The sequence below is a fragment of the Trachurus trachurus genome, assembly GCF_905171665.1.
Source record: "Trachurus trachurus genome assembly, chromosome: 9".
Lineage (NCBI taxonomy): Eukaryota > Metazoa > Chordata > Actinopteri > Carangiformes > Carangidae > Trachurus > Trachurus trachurus.
The window spans coordinates 29,489,488-29,510,173 of record NC_139895.1 but is presented as its reverse complement, the minus strand read 5'-3'; the positions used below and the strand labels follow the sequence as shown (position 1 = coordinate 29,510,173).

The following is a 20,686-nucleotide window of genomic DNA, read 5'->3' as shown; positions in this document are numbered from 1 at the left end:
ATCCTCCAATTATTTTAAACACCTCACCGACCATTACACGTTTGTGACAGAACATGGTCGAATGGAACAAACTGTAGAGAAACATCCAATAGCAGTCAAAGGTTAGTCACAGGAACTTCAGCTCTACGCCTCCTCCATTTGGTTTCCCTCTCGCTTCTTTTTCTTTTTCCTTTTTACTTTGACTTGCATGTTTTCTTGTTCTGAGCTCCTGTGCTCACCGTTGCTTTGACCATTAGGAGGAGAACTTTCACCACAGTCCACCTGCTCCTCTTGATTCTGTTTCCTTTTTTTCTTTTTCTTAACAATGTGGTTCTCCTCTCCCTCTCCCTCTTCCTTTTTCTTTTTCTTTCCCGGGCAGGGAGGCTCTGTGGCGGGTGACTGTGTGGAAGAGGGTAAGAGATCTTTGACTGACACCGCTGCCTCCCTCAGCCTCATCTCCATCTCGCTGTCGCTGTCACTGTAGGACAGAGAAATGTATATATATAACGTTATATTATGTATATATATATAACATAATAACATTCATTATTAGGAAAACAAGATGACATTTAAAAAAGAAAAACCATATTAAGAACCTTGAGCTGGGAAGTGGGCGACGCCTCACAGGGGCTGGAGGCTCCTCAGCTGTCTGACCTGGGACTGAGGTGGAGAACAGACGGAATCCTGAGAAGAAAAAAACAAAACAAGCTCAATGTAGAGAAAGTTTAAATAGAAGACAGCATAATTCCCACAATAATCTGTAAGGGTAATAATAATAAAAAAGAGAAGCATTACCTTCATCATCATTATCATCATCATCACGTTTCACTGATTCCATGCAGGAGGAAGTTTTGGTCTGTGTTTCTGTAATGCAACTTAGAGTAACATAAATATAGCATAAATTAGGTGTAGGAAAAATGTGCAACCTTTCCTCACAAAACTGTAAATATGTATGAGTTTTAACATGTTCAACTTAAAAAAATAAAAATAATATGACATTTAAAAAGAAAAAGAAAGAAAAACTTACCTGTCAAGAATAGTTCCCAACTTCTTAGCTACATGCGTTTGAAACCCCTTGCTGACCTGCAGCTCGTTTCCATCGTGTTCATGATCAGCAACAACAACACTGACACAGACAGACAACACTGACACTTACTCATTTTTGTTAATTCAATCATTTGACTCCATCAGAGCCGCTTCAGTCTTTTTTAATGATCACACAGCTGTGAGAGGCACACAGAACTTCCTGTGGTATCTAAATGCTGTGGGACACATTATACAGCTGTGTGTGTGTGTGTGTGTGTGTGTGTGTGTGTGTGTGTGTGTGTGTGTGTGTGTGTGTGTGTGTGTGTGTGTGTGTCGGCTGAACAGGCAGGGTCCGTCCTGACAGGAGGACATACCGTTTAGACTGTTTCACGTCGCTGTCTCCATCTGAAAACACACAGAGGCAGCAGCAGTCACCAACTGAGACGTAGCTGCAGAAACATGCACTTCACCAGGAGCAAGTTGAAGCTAATGAGCTGCAAGGCGGTAGCCTACATGTGCTCTTAGTTACACTTGTAGAAACGTGTGTTTGTGACACAGTCATGTAACTTTATCCAGAGTTGAATTGCAACTAACACCTTTATGCAGTATTCAGATGTAGCCTATTAAGTAAGTTATCTGACGTGAGCAGGCTAGTGTCGTGTTTCTGCAGGAGTTCCTGTGTGTGTTCACTGCTGCTGACTGAAATAAAAACAGACCTCTCCCAGCTCCAGCTCCAGTCCCAGCTCCAGTCTCCCTCCGGGGGCCTCCCGCCTCCCACACCGCCTCCCGACATCTCCTCAGCGCCTCGTCGTCGTCGCTGCTACTGCTGGAGCCGTCACACACACCGACCATCTTTTTAACGGAGGCCGCCATGATGAAGCATGTGTACAGCTACTGGTGTTGACTGTTTTGAGCTGAGGATTCTGGGTAATGTAGTCGAGTCTACATACATTTTTTTTATTGATCGCTGACCTTACTTACACACAACTTAGATACAAACTTGTATGAACAAGACAAATGAAAACAAAACAAGTCTTGGCAATTTGAAAACGACATCTCACGTAATTTCACAATTCAGCCACTTAATTTTACACAGAGGAGTAGAGATCTGAGTTAATGTCATATCAAAAGAAACAAAAAAACACACACAATGGAATAATATAGTTTTTGGTCCAAAATAACATGGGTTTGGAAATATCAGCTGCTGCCTTGACAAAGTTTTGTGAGTTACAGATATGAGCTGGTATATTTTAATATTCATTGATAAAACCATGTAGTATCTTGACCATGCCATATAATCAGATTACTTGCTTTAAAAAAGAAAAGAAAATTATTATTCATGCTATTTGTGAAGCCAGCTGGAAGACAGAGAATCATCTACTAGGCAAAAGGCCAGGCAAATCTATCTATCTTATAAAGAGCACTAACTTCTCAATGAGTATGTTTTGTCAGCCATTTTTATTCACAATAAATCTAACATGACAGATGTATCACTTGTAAAAGGAACCACTATAAAAAGAGGTCTTACAGTTTGGATCTATGACTTTGTTGCATCAGTCGTGTAGTTTTTTTGTGCAGATATACAAAATGTGCTCACATCTCAAGGCATTTAGATAATCAGATTAGAACAAAAAAATAAAAAATACCACTGACCGATACTGTATGGCAAACAAAGTAGTGTTGCAAGCTACTACACCACCACTGCTGTTTCCCAGCAGTCAGGCTGGCATACACCACTGAGTCTAATTGACAAAACAATAAAGGTTATACAGGGTCATGGAGCGAAGAGGCTGTCCAAGTGTGTGCCTGATATCACACTTGTTGAATGTTATTAGGCTAGTTGACTACATAATGAGTAGTCTATGATTTTTCAAACAACAAAATGTTAAGTTTTACAAAAGTAAACACGGTGAGTATATGACATGTCTTAATTCACGCTGTGGACATCCTGTTTGACACATGGCAGTACTACAAGACGCTGTAAGAATTCTCCTCCCCTCAGCTTATTGGCCGAGAGAGAGAGCATCTCAGTGTTTGCCTTGAGCAGGATGAAGCATAGCTTTCTCAGACATTAAAAAAACACAATGACCGCCTGGATACAAGGCACAGGGAATTGATATGACAATGTGCAGTAAAAGGAAGCCCAGAGAATTTGAGCATGAAAAAATATGTCCAGACTTTTCTATTCCTGTCGCGTGATTTAACTGATTAACTGCAAATTACATGTCCCACTTTAAGAATCATTTCCAGCCTTTCAGGTAGCTGCTGATTCTCACTTATTTCTGTGTAGTATGAAAACAACTGATATTGAACTAGATAGTGGATATTTAGCCAGAAATTACATTGAAAGCAGAGACTATTTTTTTAAACGTTTGTTTGTTGAGTGATTTATGCAGTACATCCAAGTCTGCTGTTGAAAACGTATTAAGTGCGATTGCTTGATATCAGAATGACCAGACTTTAGGAGCACCTTTTAGTATATGGAGAATTGAAGAGTATCCAAGCCTCCTGAAATCCACAGGTTTTAATTAACACTTCTCTCAGTGTCAACAGATGAGCTGTATGTTTTGCTTTTGCTGTATAGCCAATGTTAGCATTAACAACTGTTTAGTTAAGAAATGTCATGGGCTCAACATCAGACTTCATTCCTTCACTTCCTTCACCTGTTTCAGCAGTGGAAACCAACCCTTTTGATTTGCTTTGATTTCTAAAACCTCTTTTCTTCTATAGAGTCAGCATGCTAACCAGGTGGTTGCAGCCTGGTTGCCCCATTTCTTCACTTTCTGAGACCGAGTAACTGTCGGGTCCAGACTTTCTTTAGAGGCGGCGCTGCTCAGAGGGCTGTGAACGTCTTGTACTGTAAACGCAACAACGGCTGAAGCTCTGAAGTGAACAGATGTTCATGCTAACATTGGATATGCAGCTTTTAACTATGGTTCAATTTATTTTAGGGCTTTCATGAAACGTGCGTGTAGAAAAAAAAAATTACACAATTAAATGTTGGAACAATATGACAATAAAAAGGGAGGACTGTCATGAGTAGAAGGCGAGAGGTCAACTTCTGCATTTAGCCCAAGACCTGATAAAAAATGAATCAACTACCAAGCTACAAATCCCTGCACTGTCATGTACCAACAGGCACACTAGGCCTGGCTGCTCCAAAAGAGTTGGATTCACAGTGCTGTTGTGTCAAAACCAGGAAAACAGACCTCAAGGGATTCAATTAACACAATTACATATCAGAGAAAATTAAATGGGCAGATTGTTTATGACATGGACGGCACTCACAGAAAGATCTATTGAGTCCAGTAAGTTAGATTCTGCTCGTGTCTTATCCTATTCATGTATCAGAGTACTTCTTGAATTCTATCAGAGATTGGTAGAACATGTACTAGACTCCTAATCGACAGTCAGTGATGTAAAAACCTCCTGTCGTAAAAACCTAAAATTTTAGCAGGATGAAGATGTAACCTGAATCATTAAGATAGGAGTGCATGCAGTTGTTGAAGAAATTGGTGAACCACAATCTCTCATATAAAAATGGAAGCAAGCTTACACATGTCACACAAACTGTCCCACATACTAACAACTTATAGTAGATATTTAAGGAGGAATGCAACTTAAACAATTTCAACTAGTGCTACATGGTCATCTAAGACTAACAATACTGTAAAACATCTAGTTGATGCTTGCTGTAAACGCCAAGAGGTGGTTCAAACTGCAACAGATAACATCTACATATACATATGCTTAATGAAGTAGTAACTAACTAACACAATCTATGGGCTTTGCCATGAGAAAGTCTGTGACTCAAAGTGTCCCTTTCCAGCAGAGACAGAGACAAAAAAAAACTTAAGGCATAAGTGTTCAAGCTGTAACATGATACTTGTATGACAAACTGAAAGACAGAACAAAAAGGCTTCAGTCAGATTTAACAGAGAAATATTTAACAGAACATTCCTCTGAGTCCCAGAAACGGAGCTCCGAGAGGTACTGATGAATGGATCCATGATTTCATGACAAGGCAGATGTGGTCCGTTGATTCTGAAGTATGTTGTCACGTTTGTAGTAATGTCCTCAAAGAAGAGAATACCTCTGTCCACTTTTGGATGCTTGTAATCCAAGAAATCATTCCCCTGGGAGGTATTGCACTGATTTTCACATCGGGTATTACAAACCACCATTGTAGGCATAGTCTGCCTTGTTGTGCATGATGAGTTTGTTGTCCACAAAGTAGAAACTATCTGATCTGGTCTCATACGGGTGCTCCACCATTAGGCGAACTAGAGAAAGTCAGGGAGAACCAAAGAAAGATGAATATAATATGTATGGTTGTGTAATATACTGTATAAACACAATAGCATTAACATAAGTGACAAACTAGAACTCACTGAGGTCATCTGGAAGCTGTGGAAACTCATAAATGTGTTCACATGTGTTGCGGCTGTTAGGTATGCAAAAGCCAAAGTCAAAGTCGAAGTTCTTGAGAAGGCGCCCCTGGAAGTAATGCCTCTCAATCATACGGAAGCTGTTTATTGGCCGGTCTCCCACTGTGAACTCCACACTGTGGTTAAGAAACAAACAAAACAGGAAAAATGTACAACAGACTGATGAGACAAAAAGTAAAAAAAAAAAAAAAAAAAAAAAAAGAGAACATGTTCATTCAGAAAGTTATGGTCTGGTTACTTACGTTGCACCAACAGTGCGCAGCTTTAAGAAGGCTGGTGTAAACTGGTATCTGACAAACCGTCCTGCACTGGTGTCTACATCTCCACTCTCCTCTTCACCTTCCATCGGACCTAATCCAGAAAACATGTTCTATTATGTTTCCAGCATCAAGAGGATGGGCAAGACTGCAATAATTGGCTAAGAAAAACCTTGTGAACTTTATGAACAGTTACATCTTTAAGTGGGATCATAACAGGGACATTTGATTTGTGTCTATCTGACATGTTCATCATCATGTTATCAACCTTGCTTGGGTGGCAAAAGTTAATACATCACTTACCACTGTTAGGAGGCTTGGCGATCTCAAACAGGACTGTCCCAGTCTCCAGATCTCTGATTTTGAATCGTGTAAAGTCAATGTTGTAGATATTATCTTCAGGTTTGCAAAGATAGTCTGTAATGTGAAATAAAAGTGTGAGTTCATGTTAAAACAAAACAAAACAAAAGCAGTTAAATTTTTTCAACCTATTGTATTAATTTCACAAGTAGCCTAGTTGCAGTTTAGGTGAGTAATGCTGCAGTACAGACTGTCACTTTTCAACAAAGTGTTGTGAGAGAGAAGGGAAGTAATGACATTGTTGTCTGGCCAGTGAAAAAGCCAAAAACAATGAGAGGCATTAAGCACTAGCAACTGTGGTAGACAGTCTGGTGACAGACCCTGCGGTCTGAGTCAGAGGGGCCAGGCAGAGTGATTGTAGAAACGCTGCATAAAAATGTCTCTTTAAACGACTAAATGTTTCATGAAGCTGTTTTGATGCATAGGCCCTGTCTGTAAAGGTACAGAGGATGGTTATGGCTGTTTCATTCACAAATGGCTGGAGGCCAAAATCAAAGCTTGATGTTTAGAGTAGCCCATTTGGAGTACATAACCTGCAGTCAGACATCACGCAATTTACAGACAATGGCTGTGCTGTGACGTTGCCTATATGTAATAGATCACTGAAAGATAACTAAGCCACAGAACATCTCTTTTTCTTGTGCAGTACATCATGCACAATTCACTCGTCATGTTACATAAGCTGAGTAGCAGACCGTGAGCTGCTCTGTCTCTTTACCTCGCACTGAAGGGCAGTAGAGACAGGTGTTTGTGGCTTGAACTAGTGACTTGTTTCTATGGGAGGGTCCTGAGGTCGTCCAAAACATTTCTAGATTTGCTACTTGGTGATTTTCTTAAGTCCCTAAGGGGGACTGAAAAGTCCTAAACCTAAGTCACATGGTTGGCAACACTGATTATGTCTTTGTGGTCTTTGTTACACCATAATGTCAGATTTTCGGCCTTAAGGACAGGGGACCCTGAACAACAGCCCCCCCCCCCCCTTCCACCCAAGTAGCTGAAATTCCTGGCTGCGCCCCTGGGAACATCCTTGTTCTTTGGTTAACAAAACAAACAATGGGAATGCATGAGCAAAGACAAAGCCTTGTGCATTCAACTAATTCAAAATCACGTAGTACATCTATTTATCATTAGTGGACCTATTGTCAGCTGGTTTGCAAACTGGGCGCTTAGCCACAGTTAGCACTGGGTAAATGAATGACGTCCGTCGAGTAGTGTGATTTAACCGGGTTAGATAAGACCAAGTCGACGTTTACAAAACTTACCCTCCGTGACAACCCGGAGACCCAGGACATGGTCCGGGGAAATATCTCCCCCCAGAGCCCGGAGTTCATCCTCTGTGACCACAGGCCACTTATCCGTCTGACTGCGCCTCGACTTCAGCTTCTTCAGCATTCCTCCTCCAGTCTTTCGGTCCCGGTGGGTCGCCTCGGAGCTGCTGTCCGCGTCCGCCTTCCCCTTGCCGACCGTCTGTGTCGGTTTGTTTCGCGAAGTGTTCATACCGGAAACTGAGGCTGTGATGAAAAGAGTTGTTGTGCTTCCCAAATTGGGAGCGACTGGAGCGACTTGACAAACTGCGGGTGTAATTTCAAGATGGCGTAAAACGTGTATGGGAGACGGGAAAGCAGGATTGTGATTGGCTGAGAGCGATGGAGGTTGTCATAGTTACCGACGGGGTATGAATGGTTTAAAGCCCAGGCCTTCCCGTTTCCTCTTCAACTGGGCGTATTGTGTTACCTTTTTCCTCTAATGTGCTACACACTGCTCTGCGGTACATTTGATATCCTATATACTCTCGTCTGCCGTCTCTTTCGCTGGTGGAATGACATTTACATTAGGCTTGCGGAAAACACTCACTGACAAAATAGACGGCCCCAAATTCGTGCTGCCCAGTGAATCATGACAAATACATCAAGCGTCGCCATTAATGTCCACGAGGTGGCGCCACTGCGGCTCTCCGGGTAGCAGACCGTTTTGTTGACGGAAGTTGCCACGGAAGAAGAGAGGAGCTACGATGGTGCGGTCCAAGTCGAGGTAAAAAATGTGCCACTCGTGTACCGTTAAACCACATGTTTATGCGGTCACGTCTAATTTCTCGACTGTCCCTTTTCTGTCGGCAGATATTTACTGTGCGAAATCTACGTGTTGGACCGGAGACGTCTGTTGCTGCTCGATGACCGAACTATTTCGGATGCAGTGAAGGCTGCGATCGCCCGCACACACGGGGACTATGGAGCAGCTATCGGCAGCATCAAACTCTCGGGTAAGCATTGGTGAGCTTTAGTTGGGTTAGGTAGAAAAATGACAACTCAAATATTCTCAATTACAAATAAGGATAATGAAGGATTAGATTCACATTAAGTGAATGTACTTAAAGTCAGGACCGAAAATTGAAAAAGCTTAGTGCTGAATCCATTTCTGCCGGTTGCCCAGCTGTAAAAGTTACCGTTTAGTCATAATTATTGATTAATTAGCATAATTATTGATTAATTAGAAATGTCCTATTTGTTAATATTCTATACGTTTGGTATCATTGTAAAGGGGACCTTCTAGGCTTTCTTTTAAGACCACATTTGTATCTTTCTGACAAACACAGAGGTCACATGACCTATTTAAACCATACATTACACACACCTCCATTCATTCTTTGGACCAGCATTAACACAATTACCACACCAATTGTTTAGATATAATGATATTATTACTAAGAGTAATGCAATAATAATCAAAGGCCAGGAAGACGTTTTTCATCCATTTAATTAATCAGTACAGGGCCACTAATTACAAATATGGATAGTAATGATTGGGTCAAAACAGCATTCCAGTTTCTTTGTGATCACATTTTTTTTTATTTTCTTCAGTGCATTACACATTCATGCAAAGGTCACTTGACTTTCGGCTCTGACAAGATGCAGTGCATGGGTATGGCTTGCAGCCGCATTGGGCTGTCTTGCATCCAGTTGTGCAGCCACAGGTCAGCATTAGACTCTTTCATTTCACTGACAAGCCACTCCATAGCAAGACCATGTTTTCTGAACTATCGTTGGTCTTTGACGCTTGAACTTTTTGAAGCAGTTTGGATGGTACTTTCCTTCTGCTGCTATGAGGTCACTAACACCTGCCGGGCGCACATGGACCTCCTGATCATACTGTGCATCAACAGATGACACAGACTCTTAGGCTGTCTTTACACTGCATGGTTCAAGTGGCCCAATTCCGATTTCTTTCCTCTCAAGTGGCACAGATCAGATCTGCAACATGAACGTGTAAATACGTATGGAATCAGATACTGTCAGATCAGATTCAGGCCCCGTCATATGTGGAAATAAATCAGATACAAATTGGATATCTGCCAATACGTCTGTAGTCTAAACAGACAGATCAGATCTTTCCTGGCAATGTGCGTGTCGTACTGTACGTCATCAATGATAATATTAATTTATGTGCCCACACATTTCACTGAACCTCTGTAGCCTGTGATTGACACGTGGGACTGACCTGGACTACCATGGCCAGCTGTGGTCACTGTCACAGGAGTTTTTACAGTGTTTCATTTTCATGGTGTCTACGCATCAGTTTTTTTTCCTCACTAGTTCTTGTTTTCATATAACATTCATCTCTAGGGTAGGGCTGCTCATCTCACAACAGGTCCACTCCACTCAGGCACTTCCACCTCATTGGATAAAGATTGTAGGATACAAGGAAAGTTTTCTCCTCGGCTTACAGCAGAGCAGAGTGACTGACAGACCCGTGTTTCAGACCAAACACTCTATATAAGTGATTGCTGTCGGAAGATAGAACTATTTAAGACTTATATTAACACAAACATTCCGCTTACTTCTGCTTTAACTGGAGTATTGGTATAAAAAATATTATGTTTTGCAATTTGTGAGTGATCAATAGCTGTCAAGAAAGTGTAGTCGACTAAAATGTCTTCTATGATATAGTGATATTTGGTAGGAGTAGCAAACACATTACAAAGTACAAGATCTCAGTGAATGTTGATGTGCTTGTAAGATACACAACTGGAGCTTTAGAGCTGAAATTCTATAAACCTGAAATTGTATAAACCTGTCTAAACTTCTTGAGAACACATTAAATTGAGGTCTTAATATGATCATATTAAGGATTGTCTAATACTTAAAGAATGTTGTAGTGTTGATTTGATCGCTCTCTGTCCTCTCTTCTGTTTTCCTTTTCAGTGAAATATCTAAATGCTCACACTGGAATAGTATTTCTGCGATTTCCCAAAAGCTGTTACCGACTCCTCTGGTCTGCATTACCTTTCATAACCAGTATTGAGACTCGTGGGCAGAAAATTCCATGTTTTCTAAACTGTTTGCATGTGGGAGGTAAGAAAAACATTGGCAACCATTTCATGATGATTCAGCCTGACCTTTTTACTAAATATTATTTGAACATTTTTCTCCAGGAACGATCAGAACATGTCAGAGGTTTCTGATTCGATATAATACTCAGCAACTCCATCGCATGCTCCCTCAATGTAAAAATGAAGGTAACGTATTTGAGTGACTCCTATCTTAATAGTATTTCAGATTTTTAAACTTGTCAATGATTAAATTGTGATTTTAATTGTCAATATTTACTAGTATTAAATGTGGCTTTTATATAATTAGAACATTCAGTCTAAATCTCAACACCCTTTTGCAAAAAAATTTAAAAAAACTGGAGGCCATAATACATCCAAGAAAAACATAATTGGACTGACTCCTATTCTGTATTGTTTTACAGAGGAAAAACGTCACGTTCGCCAAGCAATTCTGGATTGCTCCCTAACAGGAAGAAACGATGCAGTTCTTGATGAAGAATTAGGAAGTGAAGAAGACGAAGAGTGACTTCAGAAAAAATAAAATGGTATTGTATTAGGTGGCAGCTGCTTATTCTCCCTGGATGTCTGGCTCTTACCATTTTGGTTAAAGGACTAACAGCATAAGTAATGCATATGGGAGGAAACATGGCTCCCTGCTACTGTGCTACTGCTCAGTGGATTTGCTACCACTGTTATCAACAGAGGAACATTTTGTGTTTGTTTCACTTTGTCACATAAACAGTTCTGGTGGTTCGAGTGGCATGGCCTGATGATAGGCATGACATTTCAGTTATTTGGATAAGGGTCATTGTAAATAAAACTGCACTCCCATAGCAATGTAAAACCCTGGCTTAATCCTGAAGAAGCTTTAATTTTGAGTGAATTTATTTTGCATTTATACTATGTTTGTACTATGTTGTTTTCTCATCTGTATTTTATTTCAAATTAAATAACTCTTGGAAAAAAATGTCTTGTGGGTCCCTAAAAATGTACTAAATGCTGTTATAGCACTTTCAAACTATCTGCAAATGGTATTCAAAAGTCACTTTATTTACTTTATAATTAGTCCAGAGCACTTTCAGATGTCATCCTCACTGAAAAATATCACATGATTTTAATGTGAGAAATAGGACTGTTCATCAGTGAGGCCATCAGAATATGAGAAATGATTCCTAAAAAATGTCAGTGAATGTTTCAGTGCACAGGAGCTGAGAAAATTGCAATCCTACCGCAAAAATCAGACTTTATTTTGTTCAAACTTTGTTGTGGGTCAATGTTGCGTGCAACTTTAGAATGTTTTTGTTGGTGGTAAACATTTTATTGAAAAATCTATAATTTGTCCGTATAAAATAAAACATTTAACGGCATTGTTGTAAATATCATGTTTTACCAGCATTAAAAACATTTTTTTTATAAAACGCATAGCGAACAAAGCTGCCACTACACTACTACATTTCCCATCATGCCTGACTGGCCTCAAACAGCCAGGCGGTACAAGAAACATCCGGGTCTCTCGGGTTCTTGTCTGGCGACCCGTCGCCATTAGTACAAGCTTGTTATAACGGCGATATTTTTTTGGATCAAAATCTTTAAATTGGCGCGTTTTCCAGTCTTTGGAGAACACGTAAGGCCTTGTTAAGGGCTTATTGTTTTCCTTAACGAGACAAAAAGCCTTAAATTCGGGGTCTTGGCCCCTCGTGGCGAGCTTTCGTCCTCTCTTCCAACAGCCTCCATAACTTGAGACGCCGATATCGTGTCTCTTATTTTTTTCTTGTTGTTTTGTTGTCAAGATGTCGCCGTGATGGGGTCTCCGCGTTTGACAGAAATGAACCAGGGCCTTCGTCGCCTGACCCGCACTCACTGCAGTCCGCTTTCTTCAGTTTTTCTGTTTGATGCTAGAGAGCTCGGCGGCTCTCTGCCCGGAGCTCGTCCTCACCACCGCTCAGCGCACGGATACAAACATGGAGAAAAACCCCAACAGCAGCACCAGCACCAAGGTTCCGCCTCGCTCCAGCTCCACAGGCCCACCGCCGGGCGAGTCTAAACCCAAAACAGGTGAAAATAAGCCTCCCGTCGACAACACGACTGTCACACGACGTTGTCAAACACAACGTCTGCAGCTAAACACCCTCATTGCCGTGTGTGTGTGTGTGTGGCCTGCTGGGGCCTAGCAGTAGCGCAGTTTACCTAGTATGGCTGACGTCGCTGTCAAAACACTTGACCCACTAGCAGTCAAGAGTATTTGCACACAATGCTGCATTTTGTTATTTTAACTCCCCTCTATCTGTGCAACACATTTGCCATATGTGTGGATGCAGAGTCACAGTGACACTTTTAATAACACGTATTGTCTCCCAAATAAGTTGTACAATTTACATGTCATTTCAGTCTAAATTATATCCCAAGAGCTTTAAATGCTTACACGTTTGTTATTTTGTCTGAACAACTAAACCTCATTTGTAATGTCAAAATCCCATGTAAGATGGTTTCTCCATTGGGTGCCCACCACTTCCATTATTTTGTGTCCAGTCTAAATATGACCCTCAAGATGTGTGGACGTTGTCCCTGGCTTCAACACCACCTTGAGGTTAGAATATGCATAACTCTGTAAAGCAGACCTGTGTCACATCTGAACCGTTAAATGGCCTAATAGTGTTAGATACTTATGCAAGAGCCCAGGTTACAAAGTCGCTCAGATGACCTGTTTGATCCATCTATTTCTGGTTAACATTCACATCAACATCGAAGTCATACTGGCATTCACATTTCTGTATTCATATTATAATCAATGTGTATTTTTGTTTGAATTTCAGAAGGTAAAAATAATGGAGGCTCAAAGCGCTACAGCCGCAAACGTGAGCCTTCAATTCCTAAAACCGACAGTTTCCAAGGCCCTCGCCGCACCAATTCACAGAAAAGCAAGAATTTTGACAAGAGACCCCCCCAGAGAGGTGGAGGACGACAGTATGGAGTTACAGGTGGAGGACGACGTGAGGAGGTGGGTTATTTAAAAGGATGTGTTTGTATTTGATTAAATTATGTGGAAATTCATGTTGGGGGGAGGGGACACAAGTGTGAGAGAAAAATTGAGAAGTACAGCATTAGTTTGAAGTTAAGATATATTTCATAGATTGTTATCCACCTCTGCCTCTCCAGGTAGCAGAGACGCGCCGGGCTGAGTTTAGCCCGGCTCAGTTTGCAGGACCGAAAAAAATAAGTCTGAACCACCTGCTGAACTTCACATTCGAACCCCGTGGAGGTAACGGTGGCGTTGGAGATGGAGGCCACTCCTACTGGGGCCGTCGGAACAAATGGGGCCACAAGCACAAGCCCTTCAACAAGGAGCTTTTTCTGCAGGCCAAGTAAGCGTCTCCTCACAAGATCCTCCATATGAAGTAGAGAGGCTGAACATGTGTGAGCCAACCCATCTGTGTGTTTCAGTTGCCAGTTTGTTGTGACTGATGATCAGGACTACAAGGCTCACTTCACTGATCCAGACACTTTGGTCAACTGGGACTGTGTACAGCAAGTGGTGAGTGCTTGCCATCTGTTAAGCTGTGCTCGAAGTACACATTTGAAAGGAACCAAGAAATGTAGCCCACTTTCATTTACATACGGACACAGATAATGTGACAGACAATGATCTCTCATCTGTTTGTTTGCATCCACAGCGCATCTACAGTCATGAGGTGCCGTCTTGCCCCATCTGCCTGTATGCTCCTGTGGCCGCCCGCATCACCCGGTGTGGACACATCTTCTGCTGGCCATGCATGCTGCACTACCTTTCTCTTAGTGACAAGAGCTGGTCCAAGTGCCCCATCTGCTACGAGGCTGTGCACACTGATGACCTGAAGAGGTAAACAAGAAAAAACCAATACTTAGGGAAGTACACATAGTAAATAGTCCATCATAAAGTGCTGATTGTTGGTTTTTGAGGAGCAACTCATCCTAGCACCTCATCAGAAAGAGCGTTGCATTTTGGTTCAGTGACAACAACTGTCTCCGTTGTAGTAGTAGTTACTAATTGTTGAGTCATAACCCATTTGATTGGTTGCCAGAAAAGGATCTACAGTGAGTGATGATAACATATCAGCATATTTCTGAGAAGACGAGTAATAAAGACACAACTGAAGTACTGAAAAGAAAGAAATCACACACACTCAGTGAAGGCTACACAGGGAAACACTGCAGCCTTCACATGGAAGCAAGTTTGCTGTGGTCAGAGGTGTTTTTTTTAACCCCTTGCCTCTAACAATTGCTTTCTTGTTGCAGCGTGGTTGCCATGGAGACCAGGCAGTATGCCGTTGGTGATGTAATCACCATGCGCCTGATGCGTAGGGAAAAGGGGGCTCTGGTGGCCATGCCTAGCTCTGAGTGGGTGAAGGTGGAGGAGCCTGTCCGCTTTGGAGGTGAGAGGAGTGTCTTTTTAATTTGGTTGAAGCATGAGTCTATGAGTGAGTAAACTGCACAAGGATAATACAAGAAGGACAATAGGAATCTCAATATCCAGTGTTTCAATTTCATCATTGTCTGTTACGGCTCTTTAAGACAGAAAAGACTCTCTTACTTAAAGTTCATAGACATTTGTGTATAACTTCCTAAGGGACTAAACGGGACCAATAAATGTGGTGACCGGATTGTTTGTGTATTTTTTAGATGCCAGTCTTAGCCCCTACTCTAAGCTGCTGGTGACCTCCCCGGCCCAGGTCCTTAGCCTGGTGGCAGAGGACAAGGCTGCTCTGCAGGCTCAGCTTGTGCAGGAAGAGGATGCTCAGGGCTGTTTCATCCAGAGCGCTCTTTGTCTTTTGCAGGTAACTAAAGCTGCGAGCCTGTCTCTTGACACAGAACCAGAACTTTGTAGATAGAAATAAAACAGTAGGGTGTAGATAGGCAGCAAAATGTCACTGAATGAAATGAGAGTATGCAGAAGTCATGAATTATTCATGCATGGAAAAAAAAAGAAGAAAATCTTACAAAGGCTGACAAGTGGGTTTTTGGAATGTTAATAAATGTCAGTACATTTTTCTGTTGCATGTTTGTATGTGGAAAATGAAACCCTCTTTGAAATACAGAGTAAGACCATATACAGCTGTAGACTGATCATTTAACTGCCGAGCTGTTTGTCTCTGTGGCGTAGGAGCGCGAGGAAATGCTACTGAAGCAGCAGAAGGCAAATGCAGAAGATGGCTTTGCCTTTGACCTGTCCTCTCTGACTCTGGAAGATCCTCCTCCTGTGGAGGAAGTGGTGACTAATGTCACCAGTGCTAAGGTGAGTTTTTAAATGTATACATTTTCTACACATTTTGTCTGGGTTTATCTAACAGTGATGAGACCAAATTTACCCCCCCTCCTACCCTCCTCAGCCTGTGCTGCAGTACTCCTCTGCATTTGATGACGAGGTGGCAGAGATCCCAGAGGAGGTGCCAGAAATACCTGAAGGCATTCTGGAGAGCGTGTTGGAGGAGCCTCCTGAGGCTGTGATGGATCCACCTCCAGAGCCCCAGCTGGATGAGGAGAACCCAGCCGAGCAGGCACAGGCAGGACGTCCTGCAGCCAGTGTGGTGCATGGACCATACTACTATTTCTACCAAGGTGGGTGTTTCTCTGCCTTCCTGCCTCAGCCATGTGGCGGTTTCCAAAAGTCAAAGTTGTTTTTTCCGAAAACTGAACTGACCATTCAGGAAATCCCATTAGCCTCTGTGGCGTAGCTCTGAGCGGCTCGACGCTCTGCTCCGCAGTTCTAAAAACAGCTTGCACCGACAATCAAAGGTAATGAAAGGCAGGGCGCAAGGCAATTTTATTTGTATAGCCCGTTTTTACAAACAGTTTGTCTCAAAGGGCTTCACATGACATAACATCCTCTGCCCTTAGACCCTCACATTGACTGAGGAAAAACTCAGTAGTTAGAAACTACTCTACACCAACTGGTGGTTGAATGTGACCAAAGTCAGACATTGTTTGTGTACAAAAAGTCAGAAATTAGTGAAATTTGTTTGTTGTCATCATAATAATAATAAGAACAAAAGCAGACAATGAAAATGGCAACAAAACAGACAACAGGATGTCTTTGAGTCTGACCATTATAAAGTGCTGGGAGTCTGTTTGTCTTGGCCATATGGGCTGTTGTTTTCAGAGTTAGCGTTTGCGACTCAAACTTCATCTCATCACCTTTTTCTCCCTCCAGCTGAGGACTGCCAGCAGATGTTCCTGCATCCTGTGAATGTACGCTGCCTGTTGCGTGAATATGGCAGCTTGGAGGCCAGTCCTGATTCCATCACAGCTACAGTAGTGGAGATAGTTGGGCACACAGTCACTGAGGTGAGAGAAAAACACATGCTACTGAGACAATTTAAGTGTAGCCATTATTGTAGATACTTTGATAATTAATAGGCTTTCTTTTCTTACATCATTTCCTTCTGTATGACCTAATTGCAGGAGATCCGTCGTAGGCATCGCTACCTGGCGCATCTGCCACTCACCTGTGAGTTCAGCATTTGTGAGTTAGCCCTACAGCCACCAGTCATCTCCAAAGAAACTCTGGACACATTTGCAGGTCAGAACACTTTTCCTGTTTTCAGGGTGTGAATTTTACGGTCGCTGCGTAGCGATTTTTGAGTAATTATTTCCCCCTCATATTTTAGATGAGTTGGAGAAAAGAAAGCGGCTGAGGCAGAAGAAAGCGAGGGATGAAAGGCGCAGAGAGAAACGCATTGAAATTGAGGAGAACAAGAAGCAGGGTAAATGTACGTATAGTGGATCTCTTCGCCGCATCGTCTATAAATTACTATCCAGTAAAATGTACAAAAATATCCCCTTACAAAATACTTGTCCCTTTAGATCCTGAGGTGCATATTGGTTTGGAGAACCTTCAGCACTTCCCAGCATTTGGTTCTCCACCTCACAACAGCAGCCCCCTAACCCAACCGGACTTCACTTTTGCCCCACCTTCTCCTCTCAGCTGCAGTCCTTCCTCTGGTAAGAGAACTTCCTTCCTCTGCAATCTATGCTGCCACATTATCAGTCTCCTCAACTGGCTGTTTATGACTCGCGATGAGAGATATGAATTGAGCATTTCCTCCACTGTCTTAGATGGGATGACATTCCCGACTCTAAGTGGACAAAGTCCATCACCCATTGTGGGCAGTGTGGAGGACGACTCCCACTGCATGTCCTTTGCACAGGTGTGTATGGCCGTGTCACAGGGGTAAGGTGTAACATATCTGAAGTGCTCATGTTGTGGCACATGATGTTATATACTTGACATGGTGTGACCTTGACTGTGTCCTGTGTAGATGCTAAGAGATGGGAAAGCCAGAGGTGATGCTGGGCCCAGGATCACTCCAAAGAAAGGTAGTGCCAGACTGGACGTGTTGTTGTGGCTTGTAAAGTGCTGATAGGCATCAGACAGTTGGAGGTTGTAATTACTATACTCAATGTACACTAATTAATATCCACTGGAGTCTGGAGTCGTGGAGTTAATTAGTGGATATGTGCTTCATGGTGCCAGTGTAACACCTGCATGAATCATATTGGTGTTAAAACGGATTGAAAACTCTAATATATAATACTGGAGGCAGCAGCTGAAGCTGTACTGTACATTATAACTAGTATTATATATTGTTTAAGCAAAAGTAACTCCAAACTATTTAATGCTTAGTGCTTATCAGATTTTGCCAAATGATTTTCTCATGTTGCCTTCAACTGAACCAAATGCAAATGATTTCATCATATCTGATGTCCCATACTTGAGATCCACAACAGTTTGCTATCTGTAAAGTGTATGTTTGTATATTAACAACGTCTTTGTTTATGTTAGTATGGTGGTAAAAGTGTCAGGCTTTGAAAATCTTTGACAATCAGAACTATGCTTTACTTGGAAGTGGTCTGTAAGACTGCATGTTACAAAGGAATACATTTCTGTGTTGGTGGAACGGTATGAACTTTTCATTGCTAGTGCGCTTGAATGAGTTGGCACAAGTAACACGTACTGATACACGTGTGGGAGAAAACCAGAGCACAGTGTATTATTTTGTATATCCTGTAAAACCAGTTTTCACAGCAGTTGAGCAGTAATGTGTAATTCCCCGAAGGCCTCCCTAAGTCAGTATTGTCATGTGCCCTGTAGATAAGCTCCTAGCTCCCCCCGCAGCGGACAGTGATGGAGAGAGCGACGGGTCGGACCGTGTCCCGGTGCCCAGCTTCCAGAACTCCTTCAGCCAGGCCTTTGAAAAGGCACTTCTGGAGCTGGACAATGGACCAGCTGCTCCACCACAACCTCTGGTTGAACCAGGTCTGGTATCCATGAATCAACTGCATCAAATCAGGCTCTTCTTTGGTCTGAAGCCAATGTGTGTGTTCTTAGACTTGCACTCATTCTTGCTTTCTTCTTTCAGATGAAAAAGGAGGAAAAAAGAAGAAGAAAAAGCAGAAGCTCTTGTTCAGCACATCCATGGTCCACACAAAATAGACAACACTGAAGTCATCAATCATATTGTTTTTGAGTTGATCCTTCCCAACTGCTTGTGTTTTTACCTCCATGCAGATCTTTCTTGGACTTACCAGCTATGGAAATAGGTTTTAGCATGTAGCCAAAGTTCATGCAGCTTAGGTCACTGTTCCATCGGCTTGATCCATCGTTTGGGTGTCCTGCCATTAATTAAATATGTTTGTACAACTTGCAAAGCTTTGCGGCAAACGCCTGCCACACTGGAAGTCATATGGGGAACATGTAGTTCAGATGTTATGTAAAGCAAGGAACAGAACAAGCTGCTGGCTCCCGTGTTTGCTTCAGGCTTTTTCATGACTTCCAGATGCCTGCCTCGCATCACACTGGTTGCTATATGATGTCCAACTTTTCTGAAATAAACCCCCAGCATTTCATTTGGGACCCATGAGTAGCATGGATAATTATGATTCTAGGGTGCTCTATATTACAGTAGCAGTCAGCCAGCTGCAGGTACGCTGCACCTTTTGAATTTTTCCAGGATACTCACAGAAATGCACAAACTTTATCACTTTTGATCTTTGCATTACAACAAAAGAACACGTTTTTTTTCTTTTATCACAGATTATAATTAGGCCTGCTCTTCATCAGAGGATGGATTTTGTGGATTGCTGCTTTGAGATCTATGCCCTAGTATTTTGTAACAACAACATGAATGCATAATGATCTAATACCATTGTGAGGAAGTGAAAACACAGTATTGTATTAAAGAGATTAGCTCTGCTCTTTGAACAGAGCTCCAGTATATTCTGCTTGGTCAAACCATAAACACACTTCTATTCTCATTCAGTTTTTTCTCTGCGTCATCTTCTGTTATAGGGTGTTTACTAACTTTTAACATTACTCTCCAATTTAATTTCAGTGTTGGAAATGTGTGAAGTTGAAGAATTGCTGACATTCAAAGAATGCTTTTGAAACCTGAGGAGGAGTAGATGATTTATTTTTTTTTGTTTTCAGGGTTCTATATTCACCTTTATGTTTGAGCAAGTGTATAGACTAGTGAACATGACTAGTCTGTTGAAATGAATAAACAAATATGCACAATCAAGGAAGTGACTCTTTAATTCTGGAGCTAGTTAGTAAAGGATCATGTTTAGTAAGGTCATCCTGGAATTGGGACAGTGGCTGCTGTATAATTGATGCAGTACTTTATTTTTTCCACAGTGGGGCAGTCAAATCTGGTCTGTAGTACATTATTGTTATATCAACATCTCAGCCACAAGCCACCATTATTCATACCATACCAGACATCAAAGACTTTGATTAAATGATAGAAACCACCGAAATTAATGATATACAGTATCTTGATGTTTACAGTTTGTGTAACTGTAATTATCTTCTCTCAGACAACAAAACAATCAAACAATATTATTATGATAAAAAACTTGTATTCAATCCCAAAGGGTGGATTAGAAACAAACGAATAATTTGACATAGCTGCGATGGGATAGTTATTGACCAATCACATTATCCCAGTGTACTACGAAGCTAAAGATGTGTCAATGTACATACATTCAGCGCAACATCAGCCCGGAAGTCAGTGTGATTTTCCGTAAAAATACACGAGTGGCACGCGAATTTGTGTGCTGCTCACTAAACAAATCCTCTAGTCCTCTAGATTAACAGACTCATTTTCAATAAGTGTATGCTTACAGTCCTACTTAAAGTCCACTTTCCCTTCTAAAACAACAGCCCGGCTATAACAGAAATTGGATTAATATGGCGGTGTTGTGTTTTATTTTGAAAGCACTCACCGGAAGTCAGGGGTAGTGCTGTGTGGCTTGAC

General features: G+C 41.8%; 4 protein-coding genes across 4 annotated transcripts; 2 read left to right on the top strand and 2 right to left on the bottom strand.

Moving 5' to 3' along the window:
• Positions 1 to 114: 114 nt before the first annotated feature.
• Positions 115 to 1,878, bottom strand: cUnh12orf43 (chromosome Un C12orf43 homolog; the record flags this gene model as incomplete). The annotated part of the gene is made up of 6 exons (XM_083979248.1): positions 115 to 457; positions 576 to 663; positions 775 to 854; positions 1,007 to 1,105; positions 1,380 to 1,410; positions 1,722 to 1,878. 6 exons carry the CDS (start codon positions 1,876 to 1,878, stop codon positions 124 to 126), a joined length of 789 nt encoding a protein of 262 aa, XP_083835374.1. The 3' UTR covers positions 115 to 123.
• A 2,930-nt stretch (positions 1,879 to 4,808) lies between these two features.
• Positions 4,809 to 7,628, bottom strand: unc119b (unc-119 lipid binding chaperone B). Its single transcript, XM_083978813.1, has 5 exons — positions 7,333 to 7,628; positions 6,014 to 6,127; positions 5,696 to 5,804; positions 5,397 to 5,569; positions 4,809 to 5,288 (listed from the first exon to the last, which is right to left on the bottom strand). The coding sequence occupies exons 1-5, from the start codon at positions 7,565 to 7,567 to the stop codon at positions 5,176 to 5,178; spliced, it is 744 nt and encodes a 247-aa protein (XP_083834939.1). The 5' UTR covers positions 7,568 to 7,628; the 3' UTR covers positions 4,809 to 5,175.
• Positions 7,629 to 7,987: 359 nt separating this feature from the next.
• Positions 7,988 to 11,254, top strand: pop5 (POP5 homolog, ribonuclease P/MRP subunit). Its single transcript, XM_083978345.1, has 5 exons — positions 7,988 to 8,101; positions 8,188 to 8,330; positions 10,270 to 10,419; positions 10,500 to 10,583; positions 10,820 to 11,254. The coding sequence occupies exons 1-5, from the start codon at positions 8,082 to 8,084 to the stop codon at positions 10,921 to 10,923; spliced, it is 501 nt and encodes a 166-aa protein (XP_083834471.1). The 5' UTR covers positions 7,988 to 8,081; the 3' UTR covers positions 10,924 to 11,254.
• A 639-nt stretch (positions 11,255 to 11,893) lies between these two features.
• rnf10 (ring finger protein 10) lies at positions 11,894 to 19,942 on the top strand. Its single transcript, XM_083979431.1, has 17 exons — positions 11,894 to 12,452; positions 13,211 to 13,395; positions 13,554 to 13,759; positions 13,839 to 13,929; positions 14,069 to 14,253; positions 14,670 to 14,806; positions 15,054 to 15,208; positions 15,535 to 15,666; positions 15,761 to 15,989; positions 16,582 to 16,715; positions 16,833 to 16,950; positions 17,039 to 17,140; positions 17,235 to 17,372; positions 17,487 to 17,578; positions 17,690 to 17,747; positions 18,523 to 18,687; positions 18,791 to 19,942. Exons 1-17 carry the CDS (start codon positions 12,290 to 12,292, stop codon positions 18,862 to 18,864), a joined length of 2,364 nt encoding a protein of 787 aa, XP_083835557.1. The 5' UTR covers positions 11,894 to 12,289; the 3' UTR covers positions 18,865 to 19,942.
• The last annotated feature ends 744 nt before the right edge of the window (positions 19,943 to 20,686 follow it).

What these genes read in the sequence shown, in the direction of transcription:
- unc119b (XM_083978813.1), bottom strand. Translation starts at nt 7,567, where the DNA reads ATGAACACTTCGCGAAACAAACCGACACAGACGGTCGGCAAGGGGAAG. An exon ending in CTGCGCACTGTTGGTGCAAC is followed by an intron (nt 5,570 to 5,695) that starts GTAAGTAACCAG and finishes TCTTAACCACAG; the next exon opens with TGTGGAGTTCACAGTGGGAG. An exon ending in ACAGCTTCCAGATGACCTCA is followed by an intron (nt 5,289 to 5,396) that starts GTGAGTTCTAGT and finishes GACTTTCTCTAG; the next exon opens with TTCGCCTAATGGTGGAGCAC.
- pop5 (XM_083978345.1), top strand. Translation starts at nt 8,082, where the DNA reads ATGGTGCGGTCCAAGTCGAG. An exon ending in CGGCAGCATCAAACTCTCGG is followed by an intron (nt 8,331 to 10,269) that starts GTAAGCATTGGT and finishes TTTCCTTTTCAG; the next exon opens with TGAAATATCTAAATGCTCAC. An exon ending in CCCTCAATGTAAAAATGAAG is followed by an intron (nt 10,584 to 10,819) that starts GTAACGTATTTG and finishes ATTGTTTTACAG; the next exon opens with AGGAAAAACGTCACGTTCGC.
- rnf10 (XM_083979431.1), top strand. Translation starts at nt 12,290, where the DNA reads ATGCTAGAGAGCTCGGCGGCTCTCTGCCCGGAGCTCGTCCTCACCACC. An exon ending in GTGGAGGACGACGTGAGGAG is followed by an intron (nt 13,396 to 13,553) that starts GTGGGTTATTTA and finishes CTGCCTCTCCAG; the next exon opens with GTAGCAGAGACGCGCCGGGC. An exon ending in ACTGCATGTCCTTTGCACAG is followed by an intron (nt 17,579 to 17,689) that starts GTGTGTATGGCC and finishes TGTCCTGTGTAG; the next exon opens with ATGCTAAGAGATGGGAAAGC.